The sequence below is a fragment of the Phocoena phocoena genome, chromosome 1 (assembly GCF_963924675.1).
Source record: "Phocoena phocoena chromosome 1, mPhoPho1.1, whole genome shotgun sequence".
In the NCBI taxonomy this organism is placed as follows: domain Eukaryota; kingdom Metazoa; phylum Chordata; class Mammalia; order Artiodactyla; family Phocoenidae; genus Phocoena; species Phocoena phocoena.
The window spans coordinates 125,254,636-125,269,240 of NC_089219.1; the positions used below are offsets into that span (position 1 = coordinate 125,254,636).

Genomic DNA, 14,605 nt, shown 5'->3' on the forward strand with positions numbered 1-14,605 from the left:
CATATGAACTGTCACATGAGGGGGAACAAAGGGAGTTCAGACAGATCTGAAACTTCCTTTCCACTGGCTCTTCTTCAGAAAATCCTGTTTTCTTCTCTCTTTTCATATGGCTATGTATTTTCTCTTGGTGGTCCCTGTTCCTCCTCTTCATTACAGAATACACAGACCAGTTGAATACCCTGATTATGGCTTTGTGATCTCCAGACCACAGACTGGATATTTCTCCCCTTACATTCAGTCAGTCCCCTACTCCTCTCCCATATATGTCCTCTCTAACCCCTCTACTACTTCCTTCAATTAGACCAATGGTCCACAAAGTCTTTTGATCACTTGCCATCAATATCTGTAAAAAACCGAGCATGTATCCCAATATTTGTTTATAAATAAAAGCCATGTGAATATGATTTATTATGTACATTATGAAACATACACAGAAATAGAATTCAAAAAAGATGAGATAAATATAAATATTTTCTTCCTCCATTCCAGTGCATTTGGTAGATACCCTGGTGTATGTGCGTGTATCTGGCTTTGAAGATACAAGTTTAGGCCATCAAGATTGCTCATCTAGGCAATGACCCCTAATCATCCATTGGAAGAAATCCCAAGTTCTTTAGCACAGCATTAAGTTCCCTCCTGATTTGGCCCACACCTACCTCATCCCCTACATCCTCCTACATACATAAAAGTTTATGTTCCAGTTGTTCTCAACGACTTCTTACTCCTTACTTATTCTGTGCTGCTCTATGCTTCCATGCCTATGCACCTGCTGTTTCTTGTCCATGAAGTGGACTGTCTCCTCCTGGAGAAACCGTTTATCTTCTCTTTAAAATCTTGCTCTGGCATCATCTTCTTTGTGAATCATTCCTAACCTACACAGAGAGAGTTAATTACTCTTGCCTCCTGTACCATGTCCATGTACACATACCATTTTATTGCCCAGATGTCACATGGTATTGTTTGTATTTACTTTGTTACTTATACTTGAGTGCAATTGATCTCATACTAGAAATTATAGACAATGTCTTATGTATCTAATATGCTTAGCATGTGGCACAGATGAACAAAGTTGCTTGAGGCTGGGGAATGTCATAGCATATTCATATTTTTCATTTTAATGCTTTTCTCCAAGTACTGTGCTTCAGACCTTAGAAATGTAAATATTCATTGACTAAATAAGCAGACAGGTGAATGGATGGATAGGTAGATATATAAGTAAATGGATGAATTAAAAGACAAGGGAAATGTGTAAAAGTTGTTTTAAAATAAGAACAAGAACAGTCATGAAGAAGAGGGAATATGCCTGTTCTATGATGCCCCAGAGGGCAAGACCAAGTTCAAATAATGTAAGTAACAAGGAAGCAGGTTTTTACCTCAACCTAAGCTCTAATCATTAAAGGTCACAGGCTATTTAGAGATAGTAAGCCTCTATCTTTTTTTTTTTTTTTTTTTTTTTTTTTTTGCGGTACGCGGGCCTCTCACTGTTGTGGCCTGTCCTGTTGCGGAGCACAGGCTCCGGACGCACAGGCTCAGTGGCCATGGCTCAGGGGCCCAGCCGCTCCGCGGAGCGTGGGATCTTCCCGGATCGGGGCACGAACCCGTGTCCCCTGCATCGGCAGGCGGACTCTCAACCACTGCGCCACCAAGGAAGCCTTGAAGGATGAAATTTTTGATAGGAGTCTTAGTCCCTAGTAGCTAGATGTCCACTTGTCATGCAGCACTTGATGCTTAAACTCCTAAATTCTAAGTGACTTTAAAATTTTGTCCTCAACGGAAAAATGTAGGGCATTTCCTCTCTACACCAATTCGCCAACACGAGAGGTAATTCCCTACTTTGCAAAGTCGTCTAGCATCACGTTGTATTCGCCTTTTCCAACACTGACCTTCCTTGAAATGCCCCAAGACGACGTCATCCAGTGAGTTCAGGGGGCGGTGCGTCCCTGACCACACCCCCTGCTGCCAGAGCCTCGCCCCTCAGCAGTTTTTCCCCTCTTTTCAGGTGCGTCGTGACGTAAGACGTAGGTCACGCAACCTTGGCAACTGGTCCCGGAAGCAAAACCCGAGGGGCGGAGAAGAAGGCGGAAAGGAGGGCCTGCGTCCGGGTAGGCCGGCAGGGGGCGGGGTGGGGCCGGGCATGGTAACGGCTCGGAAGCCGAGGGGCCTGGGTCGGGGGGAGGCGGAGGCACCGGTGTCGGTAGCCGCTGCCGCTGCCGCCGCTGCTCCAGCCTGTTCCGTGTGGCCCACGCGGGCCCCGCTGCGGCCATGATGATCCACGGCTTCCAGAGTAGCCACCAGGACTTCTCCTTTGGGCCCTGGAAGCTGACGGCGTCCAAGACCCACATCATGAAGTCAGCGGATGTGGAGAAGTGAGGCTCCGGGGCTGGGATTCGGGCGCGAGCCGGGGAGCTGGGCCTGGGCGGGAGGCAGGGCGAGCTCGGCGGAGCCCCAGCCCTTCTCTGGGGGGCGGAGGCTCGCGTTCCTCCGGACGGGACCTTTGAATTGACAACACCAGGAAATATTCCTGTCTCCACCTCCTGTCTTTCGTTTCGGGCCGCCAGGCGCTGCCTTCGTGAAATTGTCACTCCGCCTGGATTTGAGCAGAGCATGATTGTTGCGGTGGACTTTCCCCTCCCGTAGGTCTCTACCTGCCGCAGCCTGCGCCACCTTTAGACTATTTCTTTCTGGGTGGCTATGACCTGTTTTCTTAGGGGTTGATAACGGGGATGATATATGTGCTTGGTTTTTAGCATGTCAGGTGCCGTGCCAGGCACGTGAGATACAGAAGATGAAAGACAGCCTCTGCCTCGAGGAATTTACAGTATTGTGAGAGAGAGAGAGACAATTATAATACAGCGTGAATTGATATAGGTGTATATGCAGGGTTATTTGAGATTGTTTAAGGGAACAAGGCATCCGGGAAATTGGGATGCCTGAACTGAATCTTGATAAAGTCGGTGGGATGGGGTGGGGCTTGGGGGCCTGTGTAAAGTCGGAAGGCCAGGGAGAGTGACAGCTGTGATGCGTTTGTGATGCCTGAACTGAATCTTGACAAAGTCGGGGGGTGGGGCGGGGTCCGGGGGCACGTGGCAAGCCGGTGGGTCAGAGAGAGTGGGAGCCATGAAGGACTGTTTCTGTGTGATTGGAGTGTGAGGTATCAGAGGGGGAGTACTGTAGTGAGAAGCCAGAGGCAGGTAGGCCCCTGGGCAGTGGAGATACCACTGATAGAACTTTTATGCCAGGCTCAGGAGTTTTGAATTTTATCTGACTACTACCGGGTGCCATTTTATACAAAGGATCGACATTATCAGATGTACACTCTGAAAGATTTCTCTGGAGGTGATGCGGAGGATGGATTGGTGGGCTGCAGGACTGGGTAAAGAAACCGGTTAGAAGGGGTGAGAGGAGAGGTTTTTAGAAGATTAAGTGCCTGAATTTGATGGCCACTTGATAGGAGGAGGAAGGAAGAAGGAGGAATCTATACCCTTGGCAAGATTTCATTGCCATTGGACAAGGTGAGAAACCCAGGAGGAGGAGCAGATTGGGGGCAGGTGTTGGATAGAGGATGAGTTTAGTTTTGTTGAAATATGAGTTGTGTGTGGGTTATAAAGTGGAGGTGTCTTAGGTGTTTATTTTGGAGCTTAAAAAAGATGACTTGTCCATGGATTTAGGTTTGGGAATCATCAGCTTATAGTTGATACCTGGAGCTTGGGAGTGAATTAAGATCATCTAGAAGTTATCCAGAAGAAAAGGAAAAGGTCATGAGATGGAACCCTAGGGAGCACTGACATTTTAAGATTTAGGCAGAGGGAAGTGACCAGGGAAGAGAAGAGAGTCATGAAAGGATGTTTAGCTTCCTAATTGAAAAAAAAAAAAAAAAAAGTAACATTCTTGCAGAGTCACTAAGAAAAATTGAGAAAATACAGAAAAGAAAGGGAAAAAATTCCCTTCATCCCACCACAGACTGAGTTACTCTCTGAGTTCCTCTCCATATAACTTTCTCTGTTACGTATTGCACCATATATATAATTGTGGTATATAAAGCAGTCAGCTTCAAATTGCGGTTACCCATATAATTTACTTACAGACTCCCTAAGAGGTGCTGGATGCATGGAGAGTTCTAAGGGAATCAAATTCCAGATCTTTAGTCTCCTTGTTTATTATTTCTAAAACAGCTCTGCCTGAGTATACTTAGTCCTTTTTCCTTCACAAAAGAAAGGTTTATCTGCTCTCAACCTAAATTTTTCCGTGATGCCTTGCCCTAGGGTATAGAAACCTCTTGGGTGCTATATAAACGAATTAGGGGAAATTTTGGATTAACGAAACTTCCTTTAATGAATTAAGGCATCTTAATCCCATAGAGGCTTCCTGTCTTCCTTGCCTTATAAATGGTCCTACCTATTTGTTAATGGTGAAGCTTGACATTAGAAATGGGGTTAAGATACTCTGTGTTTGGCCTGTGTTTAAGATACTCGGAATTTAGGACATTTGAAGAAGTGTAAGTTAGTGGCAGTGATTCTTTTACATATATGACTGGAATATTTCATAGGACTACCAGATTTTTTCCAGATACATTGGGAAAAATCCAGAGAATCACATCTTATGTTAGCTCATGTTTGGTATGCATTATCCAGTAAAGTCGTTAAAACTTTACTACTTGACTGGTTTATTTTACTTAGCATAATGTCCTCAAGTGTCATCCATGTTGTCACAAATTGCAGAATTTCCTTCTTTTTAAAGGCTGCATAGTATTCCACTGTATGTATAAAACACATTTTCTTTTCTTATTTTTTTGTTTCTTTTTTTTTTTTTTTTTTTTTTTTTTTGCGGTACGCAGTCCTCTCACTGCTGTGGCCTCTCCGTTGCGGAGCACAGGCTCCGGACGCGCAGGCTCAGCGGCCATGGCTCACGGGCCCAGCCACTCCATGGCATGTGGGATCTTCCCGGACCGGGGCACGAACCCGCGTCCCCTGCATTGGCAGGCGGACTCTTAACCGCTGCGCCACCAGGGAAGCCCTGTTTCTTTTTTTTTAAACCACGTTTTCTCTATCCATTCATATGTCTATGGACATTTGCATGGGAGTGTTGATCTCTCTAGTGTTTAATAATTTCTGTTTCCTAATAACAAAAGAATAAACTTCGCTTAAATTTATGATGAAAATTAATGTTATTAGATATCATACTAAAGATGGACAACTTAAAAGGTTAGATCACTGATATGTGCACATATACATAAACACAGAGATAAAATAAACATACAGTGTGCCAGTTATTTTCTTTACTATTGTATCATAAGCATTTTTCTCCATTATATTCTCCCTTTAAGTATTTTTAATGATTCCATAATATTTCATCAGATATACTATTGTTTACATAACCATTTATTTCTTTATAATTAGAGTATTTTCTATTAAAAATAAGATGATTATGAGTATTAATGTGTATAATTTTTTTTTCCTACATTGGGGATTATTTCTATATTACAGATTTCCCAAAGCTGATATTTTGGGTCAAAGAATATAAATTTGATTAAGTTCTTGGTACTTTTTTCTTAATTTTTGCCCCAGGGTGGAATGTAAATTGATACAGTTCTTCTGAAAATCGGGTGAGCAAGTGCTTGTTTCCCTCAGTGGGTGCTTTTGCTTTTTTTTTAAAGCTTGCAACAAGTAGAGAATTTTACTGGCAAAGGTGTTTTCCTACAAGAAACAGGATCTTTAATTGCTGTCTTTTCTTCATAGCCAAAATTAATATAATTGTGTAAGGACAAAAAGTTCACCAGAGATAGGAAGCTTATGGAAACATGGGACTGTGGTGCATTAAGTCCTCTCCTGGGCAGTCATGGTGGAATTAGAACCCGTCTTTATTCTTGAAAGTGGTGGGACTTTGATGATCCAGGAATGAAGTAGATGTTTATAATCAGAATCAATATTTTTTCCATTTAAGGCTTAAGTATTTTAATTTGTTTATGCAGGGTTTTTGCTTGTTTGTTTTTAATATATATACAAGACTTGATTGATGTGTCTGATTGGAAATAGACTTAAAGCAGTTGGAAAGAGAGTAATTGTGGTCTTGGGATATGCATAGATCCTTTGTTAGTTTTATGTCAGAATATATTCTTTGATATAGCATTATTTTACTTTACCTAACAAGTATAACTATGTAGCTGTTCAAAAATCCAGAAGTCTTAAAAAAGAAAAAGCCTTCGGTTCTGCTAAAGTAGCTATCATATAACACTTGCACTAAAATTCTGTGCTTTGTTCAGGATCCGTTAGAACTTCATTCAGAGCATATTTACACTTTTGACTCTATTGCATACTTTATAATTGTAACCATATTGGAAATGTAAGGAAGGAAAAGAGTTCCATATAGTCACTTTGCCCTAATAAATGAATTGTTAGCATTTTTCATGTTCTCTTTTTATTCATTATGCAATTTTAAGGAGTATGATTGTTTGCTTTTCCATCCTTTGATAGATAAGAAACCAAATAAAAAGGGATGAGGGTGCTTCAGGGGCAGATACCTACATTCTAGAGTAGCTAGAGGTATACAGACTCAATTGAACTTGAGGACATTGTCTTACAAGATTGTTAAATATGATGATCTCTGGTCAGCAAGAAAAGGTAAAATAACATTTTATATGTTTTGTTTAAAAACAAAGAGAAGTGTACAATACGTTTTGAAAATTTTCCAAAATCAGTATTAACAGAAAAAAATTGGTACATAAGATAACCAGAAAATCACTTCCATGGAACCTCTGTGTTAGTTGTGCTTTCAGGTTGCAAGGAACGGAGACTCCCGTCCACTCCCCACCCCCGTGTTGCCTCAAGTGATGAGAATTTAATAATACATGAGGAAATAACTAAACACAGGAATTAGCTCAGAAAATGAACAGCAGTTCTTGTGGCCCCAACTATAGATGTCTCTAATCTTCTTGTCACTCTTATTTCTCAGTCTCTACTTTGCTCTATCTGCTTCTCTTGCTATTACTTAAAAATTTCACTCTCCCCTCTTCTCTACCTCATGGTTCAGTGTCATGCCATGTCTCTTGGTCTGTGCTTCATTTAACTGTCATTCAGACTTATAAAAAGAGGGATCAGAGTAAGTTTAATTGGCCGTTACTCAATTCAGCATGAGTGTTTCGGGCAGAGTTCTCAGGCTAAAATTCAGGGGTTCCTGCCAGCCCATAGATAATTGCCTTTGGTTGAGAAGCCAAACTTTCATCCCTAAATTGACAGTCCTGGTTGTAACTCAGGGGTTGGGGTCATAAGGCATGGTAACCTATACATTGACCTACTTTTTTCAGAAGTAACGAGTAGCCACTTAAAAGTCTTTATAACAGGGGTCACAGACTCAGCTTTTTTTTTTTTTTTTTTTTTTTTGGCGGTATGTGGGCCTCTCACTGTTGTGGCCTCCCCGTTGCGGAGCACAGGCTCCAGGTGCGCAGGCTCAACGGCCATGGCTCACGGGCCCAGCCGCTCTGCGGCATGTGGGATCTTCCCGGACCAGGGCACGAACCCGCGTCCCCTGCATTGGCAGGCAGACTCTCAACCACTGCGCCACCAGGGAAGCCCCAGACTCAGCTTTTAAAGGACCAAGGAGACTGGTGAACCAGAGAGCCTATGCCCCACTTGAAGGGGGCAACCTCCACTCAGCTCCAGCCAGTTGGTGTCACGTGGAAATACAGATCCAATGTTGCCAAGTGTTTTTTTTTTTTTTTTTGGGAGAAACTAGAAGTCCAGATTTCTCAAAAATCTCTCAATTTTTATTGGCACCTCAATAATTTTGCCAGTTATTTCAAATATTAAAAAAATAGATTGTGTAGGCTAATCAAAACACATCTGTGGCTTAATAATTTGTGATCCTGGTCTTATAGTATGTCTAATATAACTTTCTTATGTAATGAGGCTAGCTAGATGAGGTCCAGGTCTTTAAAAGCAGTCTAATATAATGGAAATAGGCCTGGTGTTACCACTTAACTGGCTCTGTGATTTGAGTTAGCTGCTTAAACTCTCTGAGCCTTTCTTAGCTCACAGGGTAGTTTTTTTTTGTTTGTTTTGTTTTGTTTTTTTGCGGTACGCGGGCCTCTCACTGTTGTGGCCTCTCCCGTTGCGGAGCTACAGGCTCCGGACACGCAGACTCAACGGCCATGGCTCACGGGCGCAGCCGCTGCGTGGCATGTGGGATCCTCACGGACCGGGACACGAACCCGCGTCCCCTGCATCGGCAGGCGGACTCTCAACCACTGCGCCACCAGGGAAGCCACACAGGGTAGTTTTGAGGCGCAAATTCAAGTGTCTCAGATGTGATCTCTGATCATCCTACCTAAAACAGTACCTCCCCCATCACCTTGCTTTAATTTTTGTATATCACTTGTTACTAGCTGACATTATATTGTGTATTTATTTGTATATTTATTATCTATCTAATTTAGCCCACTACCTAATACAGTGCCAAAAAGATATACACAGAGAGAATGGATGATGAAACCACTTACAGACTTTACAAATATATCATTTTATTAAATCATGTATTATTTAACTCATTTAGGAGTAGAAGGTATTCTGTGGGGATCAGAAGGAAGCAAAAGTACCAACAGTGATATAAAATAATCCTGCTGACTTTTGGTTATACATAGGTTAGCTGATGAATTGCATATGCCATCTCTCCCTGAAATGATGTTTGGAGACAACGTTTTAAGAATCCAGCATGGCTCTGGCTTTGGGATTGAGTTCAATGCTACAGATGCATTAAGATGTGTGAACAACTACCAAGGAATGCTTAAAGTAGCCTGCGCTGAAGAGTGGCAGGAAAGCAGGTGAGAGTCTGGGTAGTTATGGGTTAAACAAAACAGAAAAGAGTTGAAAAAATATTCAGTTGTGATATGTGTATTTTATTAGAATGGCTAGTACTATTATTAAATCTGATAGTTGAATCATTCTAGAGTTCATTTTTCTCATCCATAAAATGGAGATTAATTACCCTGCTCTTGAATACTTCTTGAATTAAATTGAATTACAATTGAGCTGAGCTATGTAGGGTTTACTTTTTTGAGCTTTCAGTGTTCTTTAGTGAAGAGGCATTACACTGTGTACTTTAATGTTCCTATTTTTGAAGAACAGTGTTTACTTATGATTTGCGTTGAAAATTTGAGGAGTACTGAAATTAAGAAAAATGTATTTTCTTTCATAATCAAATCAGCAGTTATTTACTTTGTGCCTATTATGTACTAGGTTCTTTGAAAAAAAGTATAAGCCTTTAAACCATGTCCTCAGGCAGTGTACAGATTAATTGGAGAGACTACATTATCAGTACATGACAAGTTAAATAACAATAAATGTGCAGAAAAACTAAGACAGATCTTGTGTTAGTGAATTATGACAAGTATATGTATTTAGTAGGATATTTTATATTATCTGTAGAATGTAATTTGGTGTGATAAATGAAGACAGATGATCTGTATTCTACATCACTGACTGACCCTTCTCATTTTGGTGTTTGAGGACGGAGGGTGAGCACTCTAAGGAGGTTATTAAGCCGTATGACTGGACCTATACAACAGATTATAAGGGAACGTTACTTGGAGAATCACTTAAGCTAAAGGTAAATCTTATTTTTTGCTTTTATGAGTCATTGATTGCCTTGGACAGTTTCAGTGTTAGAACTTTCTAGTAATGGGTTATTTTATGCTGCTACTTTACTTTCTATTGTGCGAGGCTTCAGAACCTAATGTAAAGGGATTTTGCTTGTTGATTATCAGCACAAAATAAAAGAAAGCCATAGTGGAACAATTTTTGCTAAAAATGTGGTTGGTAGCAATGGCAGACTGCCTTAATGTTATCATTATCGCTATCAAGAAGCATTAAAATGTGTCTGTTCTTGGTGTAATGTATTAGGTGATTTAGACAGAACCTGCTAACTAGTAGCTTACAGTTTTACAGATGAACAGATATGTGGGCAGATAGAAATTTGGGTCAGACAGCTTGGATTATTGTTTTGCCTACACTATGTGTGAACCTGGTGTGACTTCAGGCAAGTTATTTAATCTGACTGGTTTTGTTTTATCAGTAAATTGGATAAACAGAAATATCTACCTCACAGCAGATATAAGATAAATCTAAGGGAAAATTCCTAATGAATTCTAAATCTCTATATTAATGTTAAGTTGCATCTGTGTAAGCCCTGCTTAGGAAGAGATTCACTTCGTGGTAAATGACCCCAAGACGGTGGAATTGGTAGACCTCATATTAGGAGCTTAGCTACATAGAGCCATAGATACTGCAGGGAACAGACAAAAAAATCCTTCCATTACAGCCTAATGGGGGAGGAAGGTTTTTCTAGTCCATTAATACTTCATAGATTAATATTCTCTCTTTTCACTCCTGATTGAAAAACTTTGCAAAGTGTGTAGGCCTTTTGATATTTCATTTCAAGGAGTGAGGAAACGAGAGCTTGTTTTAACCCAATGCAATAATGATGATGACTTACTTTGTGGGCTGACTTACAAAAGCCTCTGGAGGCTATGAAGTAGCATTAGCTGTGATCAAGGAGCAAGATCCACGGCAGTAGAGACAGGGAGTGAGAGAGTAGTAGGAGGTGAAAGACATGTGCTCAGTACCCTTTTTTTTTTTTTTTTTTTTTTTTTTTTTTTTTTTTTTTAGTACCCTTTATTGGCACGTCAGCCTGTCATGTAATTTGTTCTAAGGTGTTGCTGACAAATGTCAATGTGATCAAACACTCACTAGTGGTAAGGAGCTCAGGCTTTGGCAAACCTGAGTTCAAATCCCAGCACCATCACTTAACAGCTTGGAAAAGCAATTTAATCTTTGCTAAGCCTTAGTTCTCACTTTGGTAAACTAGGGATAATATCAGTTGTGAGGTAGTAAATAAGATAACATGTATTAAGTGTTTATGGCACTGTGTCTGTTAACACAATAAGGTGTTAATAAATGGCAGCTGCTATTATTATGATAATATCATATCTCAAATGTCAAGGCAACTAAGTTAATATTATTGAAATACCAAGAGTAAAAGTAGCTATATTGTCTAAATAGTATTTACCCTTGCTTTATGGTCTAAACAGAGTTGATGAATGTGTTCCTTTATTGCCTTAAAAAATAGAGTGACTATTTTCCAGGTAAAATTGTTAGGACTTTGTTGCTTAATTCTCAAAATAGTCTTGTAGGATAGGCATTTTTATCCTTATTTTGTAGACGAAGAAATGGGTTCAAGATCTTAAATTATGTGTCTCTTGGTAACATAACACCGATATTAGAGCTTCTTGTTAAGCACATTTGTTATATGTGGAAGATCACTTTCATAGGAACATTTTTTACTATTAACTTTGTTTTAATACCTAAGGATTTTTTGACCTGTAATATTATTTGAGATTTTAAATTATTTAATCCTTTAGCTCTTCCTTAAAACACTATTCAGAAGCCCTGGTATGTATAGGAGTGTTTGCCTGTGTGGGAGAAGGTATTTTATGTGTACAGTAAGAATATCAGAGAATGAGGCATTAGAATGAAGCCTTTCCTTTGCCCTTAAATTGTTGGTTTTTAGTTGCTGGGGCCTGTTGGGGTGTGTGTGTGTGTGTGTGTGTGTGTGTGTGTGTGTGTGTGTGTTTAATGATTTCTCACTCTTTAGGTTGTTAAACCTATTACTCTGAGTTGTAGCATGGTGTAAGAGGAGAGAGCCAGTCACAGAGTTGTACTGACCTGGCTGGATTCATATCCGGCCTTGTCATTTGTTGTCTGGGCTACCATAGGCACTTCTCTCAGATTGTGGTATGAGAATGTTATGAGAAGACAGGTCAAATGCCTAATATGTACCTGGCCTATAGTAACCTATCAACGTTTGGCTGTTTTCTTATTAAATAAATAAATTGAATATGCAGGAAATATAAGTAGAAGACTGCCTCTTCTATTGATACTGCTTTTTAGGAATAAAACATGCTTAGTGTTCATGCATTTTAAAAAGCTTTTTTTTTTAAAGCACATTGGAACATTTGCCCAACTTAGTGTGATTCAGTATCTTGAGCTTTCTTTTTTCCTTTTCTTTTCATTGTGGTAAAAAAATGTGTAACATAAAATCTACTATCGTAGTTATTTCTAAGTGTATTAAATACTGTTAAGTATATTTATGTTGTTGTGCAACTAATCTCCAGAACTTCTTCATCTTGAAAAACTGAAACTCTATACTTATTGAACAGCAACTCCCCATTTCTTCCTTCTCCCAGCACCTGGCAGTTACCTTTCTACTTTCTGTTTCTGTGAATTTGACTATTCTAGATGCCTCATATAAGTGGAATCATACATTATTTGTCTTTTTGTGACTGGCTTATATCACTTAGCATAATGTCCTCAGGGTTTATCCATGTTGTGGCATGTGTCAGACTTCCCATCCTTTTTAGGGCTGAGTAATATTCCATTGTATGTATATACCACATTTTGTTTTTCCATTCATTTGTCAGTGAGCATTTGGGTTGCTTCTACCTCTTGGCTATTGTGAATAGTGCTGCTGTGAACATAGGTGTGCAAATATCTCTTCAAAATTCTGCTTTCATTTTTTTGGGGGGTATATACCCAGAAGTAGAATTGCTGGATCATATGGTAATTTTTTTTTTAATTTTTGGAGGAACCCCTGTACTGTTTTCCATAGCGGCTGTACCATTTTACATTCCCACCAGCAGTGTATGAGAGGTTTTGATTTGCATTTCCCTAATGGCTAGTGATGTTGAACATCACTATGCTTGTTGGCCATTTGTATATCATCTTTAATATCTTGAGCTTTTAAAAGTAACCTTAGGGCAGGAATGTGCTGACATAAACATTGGAGATGAATGGAGTTTATAAGACAAAAGGCAAAAAGAACTGCATATGAGTACTGTATGCTTGTTGATAGTTGTTTTCCTCAGAGGTATGGGTTAACAATTCTGATACTGTTTTAGTTTTGCAAGATGAAAAAGTTTTAGAGATCCATCTTACAACAATGTGAATATAATTTACACTACTGAACTGTACACTTAAATATGGTTAAGATGGTAGATTTCTTGTTATGCCTTTTTTCTTTTTTTGGCCAGCAATTAGAAAAAAAAGTTAAACATGATTGCCATGTAACCCAGCAATTCCACTCCTAAGTATACACTCAAGAGAATTGAAAACTATATATCCACATAAAAATCTGTACATGAATATGCATAGCTGCATTACTCATAATAGCTAAAATGTGAAAACCACCCAGATGTTCATCAGTGGATAGACAGAACTGGTATATCTAGACAGTGGAATATTATTTAGTCCTGAAAAAGGACAGGAAACACTGATACATGCTACAACCTTGGAAACAGTATGCTAAGTGAAAGAAGCCAGACACAAGGGTACATGTATATGATTCCAGAATGATTTGCTGAACAAACAAATCTATAGAAAAAGAAATTAGAGTATTGGCTTCCCGGGGCTGGGGGACGTGAGGAATGGAGAGTGACTGCTAATGGGTATGGCAGTTTCTTTTTGGGGTGATGATATGTTCTGGATTAGATAATAGTGGTGACTGCACAATCTTGTGAATATACTAAAAACCACTGAATTGTACACTTTAAAAGGGTAAATTGTAGAGTATGGGAGTTATCTCCATTTTTTTAAAAAAGAAAAATCATTGTAAAACATAGCAGTTTCACTGTATGTTCCTAATGGGATGTATACACACACACACACACACACACACACACACACACTACTTTCAGCAGTTTTTAAAAAGGGAATTTAACATAGGGTTCTTAGCGTTTGCTGTTAATTAACTATATGATAAATTTAAGAATATTTATGTCAAGTAATTTCCTTATTATAAGCCTCCATCTGATGTGAGAGAGGTTCCACTTGAAAGATGTGACCAGGACTTATTTTTCTTGTAATGTATCAAGAATATTTGTAGTGCTCCGTATGTTTTTTAAGCTTTCTAAAGATTGTGGAATAACTTAGAAAAGTCCATAAAACATGAAGGTAGAGTTTAATGAATTGTAAGACGCAACCACCCAGGAAAAGAAATAGAACATTGTGAGCACCCCCAAGCAGGACCCTTCCCGATCATAGTTCTTTTAAAAAAATATTTCCTAGTATCTTTTGAAATTTTCAACCTTAGCCTTTATTTCCTTGAAACTAGTGTGCATTGTTGTTTTACAGTTTGGGCCTCATATTTTCAACATCTAGAGTCCCCAGTGTCTTTTATTGTCTTGTTATTTCTATTGGTTCCGATTTATGGGGTCTAGACTCCTAATATGCTTTCTTATTTTTCTTTGAATCCTGTTTTTCCTCCACAGAGGATTTTTGTTTATTTCTGGTGGGCAGCTGACGGCATTCATAGTCAAGGGCATAGGTTTGCAAACGGTTTCTGTAAAGGACCAGATAGTAAGTATTGCAGGCTTTGAGGACCAGAGTTTATGTTGCAGTTACTCAGCTGTGCTGCTGTAGTCGAAAGCAGACATAGACAATATGCAAACGAATGGGTATAGCTGTTTCTCAGTAAAATTTTATTTATGGACATGGAAATTTGAATTTCATATAATTTTTATGTGACATGAAATATTAAGAAAAAATTTCCCCCAGTCATTTCA

At 39.4% G+C, this 14,605-nt stretch overlaps 1 protein-coding gene across 1 annotated transcript in view; it reads left to right on the forward strand.

Moving 5' to 3' along the window:
• Nucleotides 1-2,262: 2,262 nt before the first annotated feature.
• Nucleotides 2,263-14,605, forward strand: part of TIPRL (TOR signaling pathway regulator) — a 34,050-nt gene continuing 21,707 nt past the window's right edge. Inside the window, exons 1-3 of the mRNA XM_065894593.1 lie at nt 2,263-2,366; nt 8,633-8,812; nt 9,498-9,597. Of these exons, the coding sequence (XP_065750665.1) occupies nt 2,263-2,366; nt 8,633-8,812; nt 9,498-9,597 (384 nt within the window). The remainder of the gene's footprint in view (nt 2,367-8,632; nt 8,813-9,497; nt 9,598-14,605) is intronic.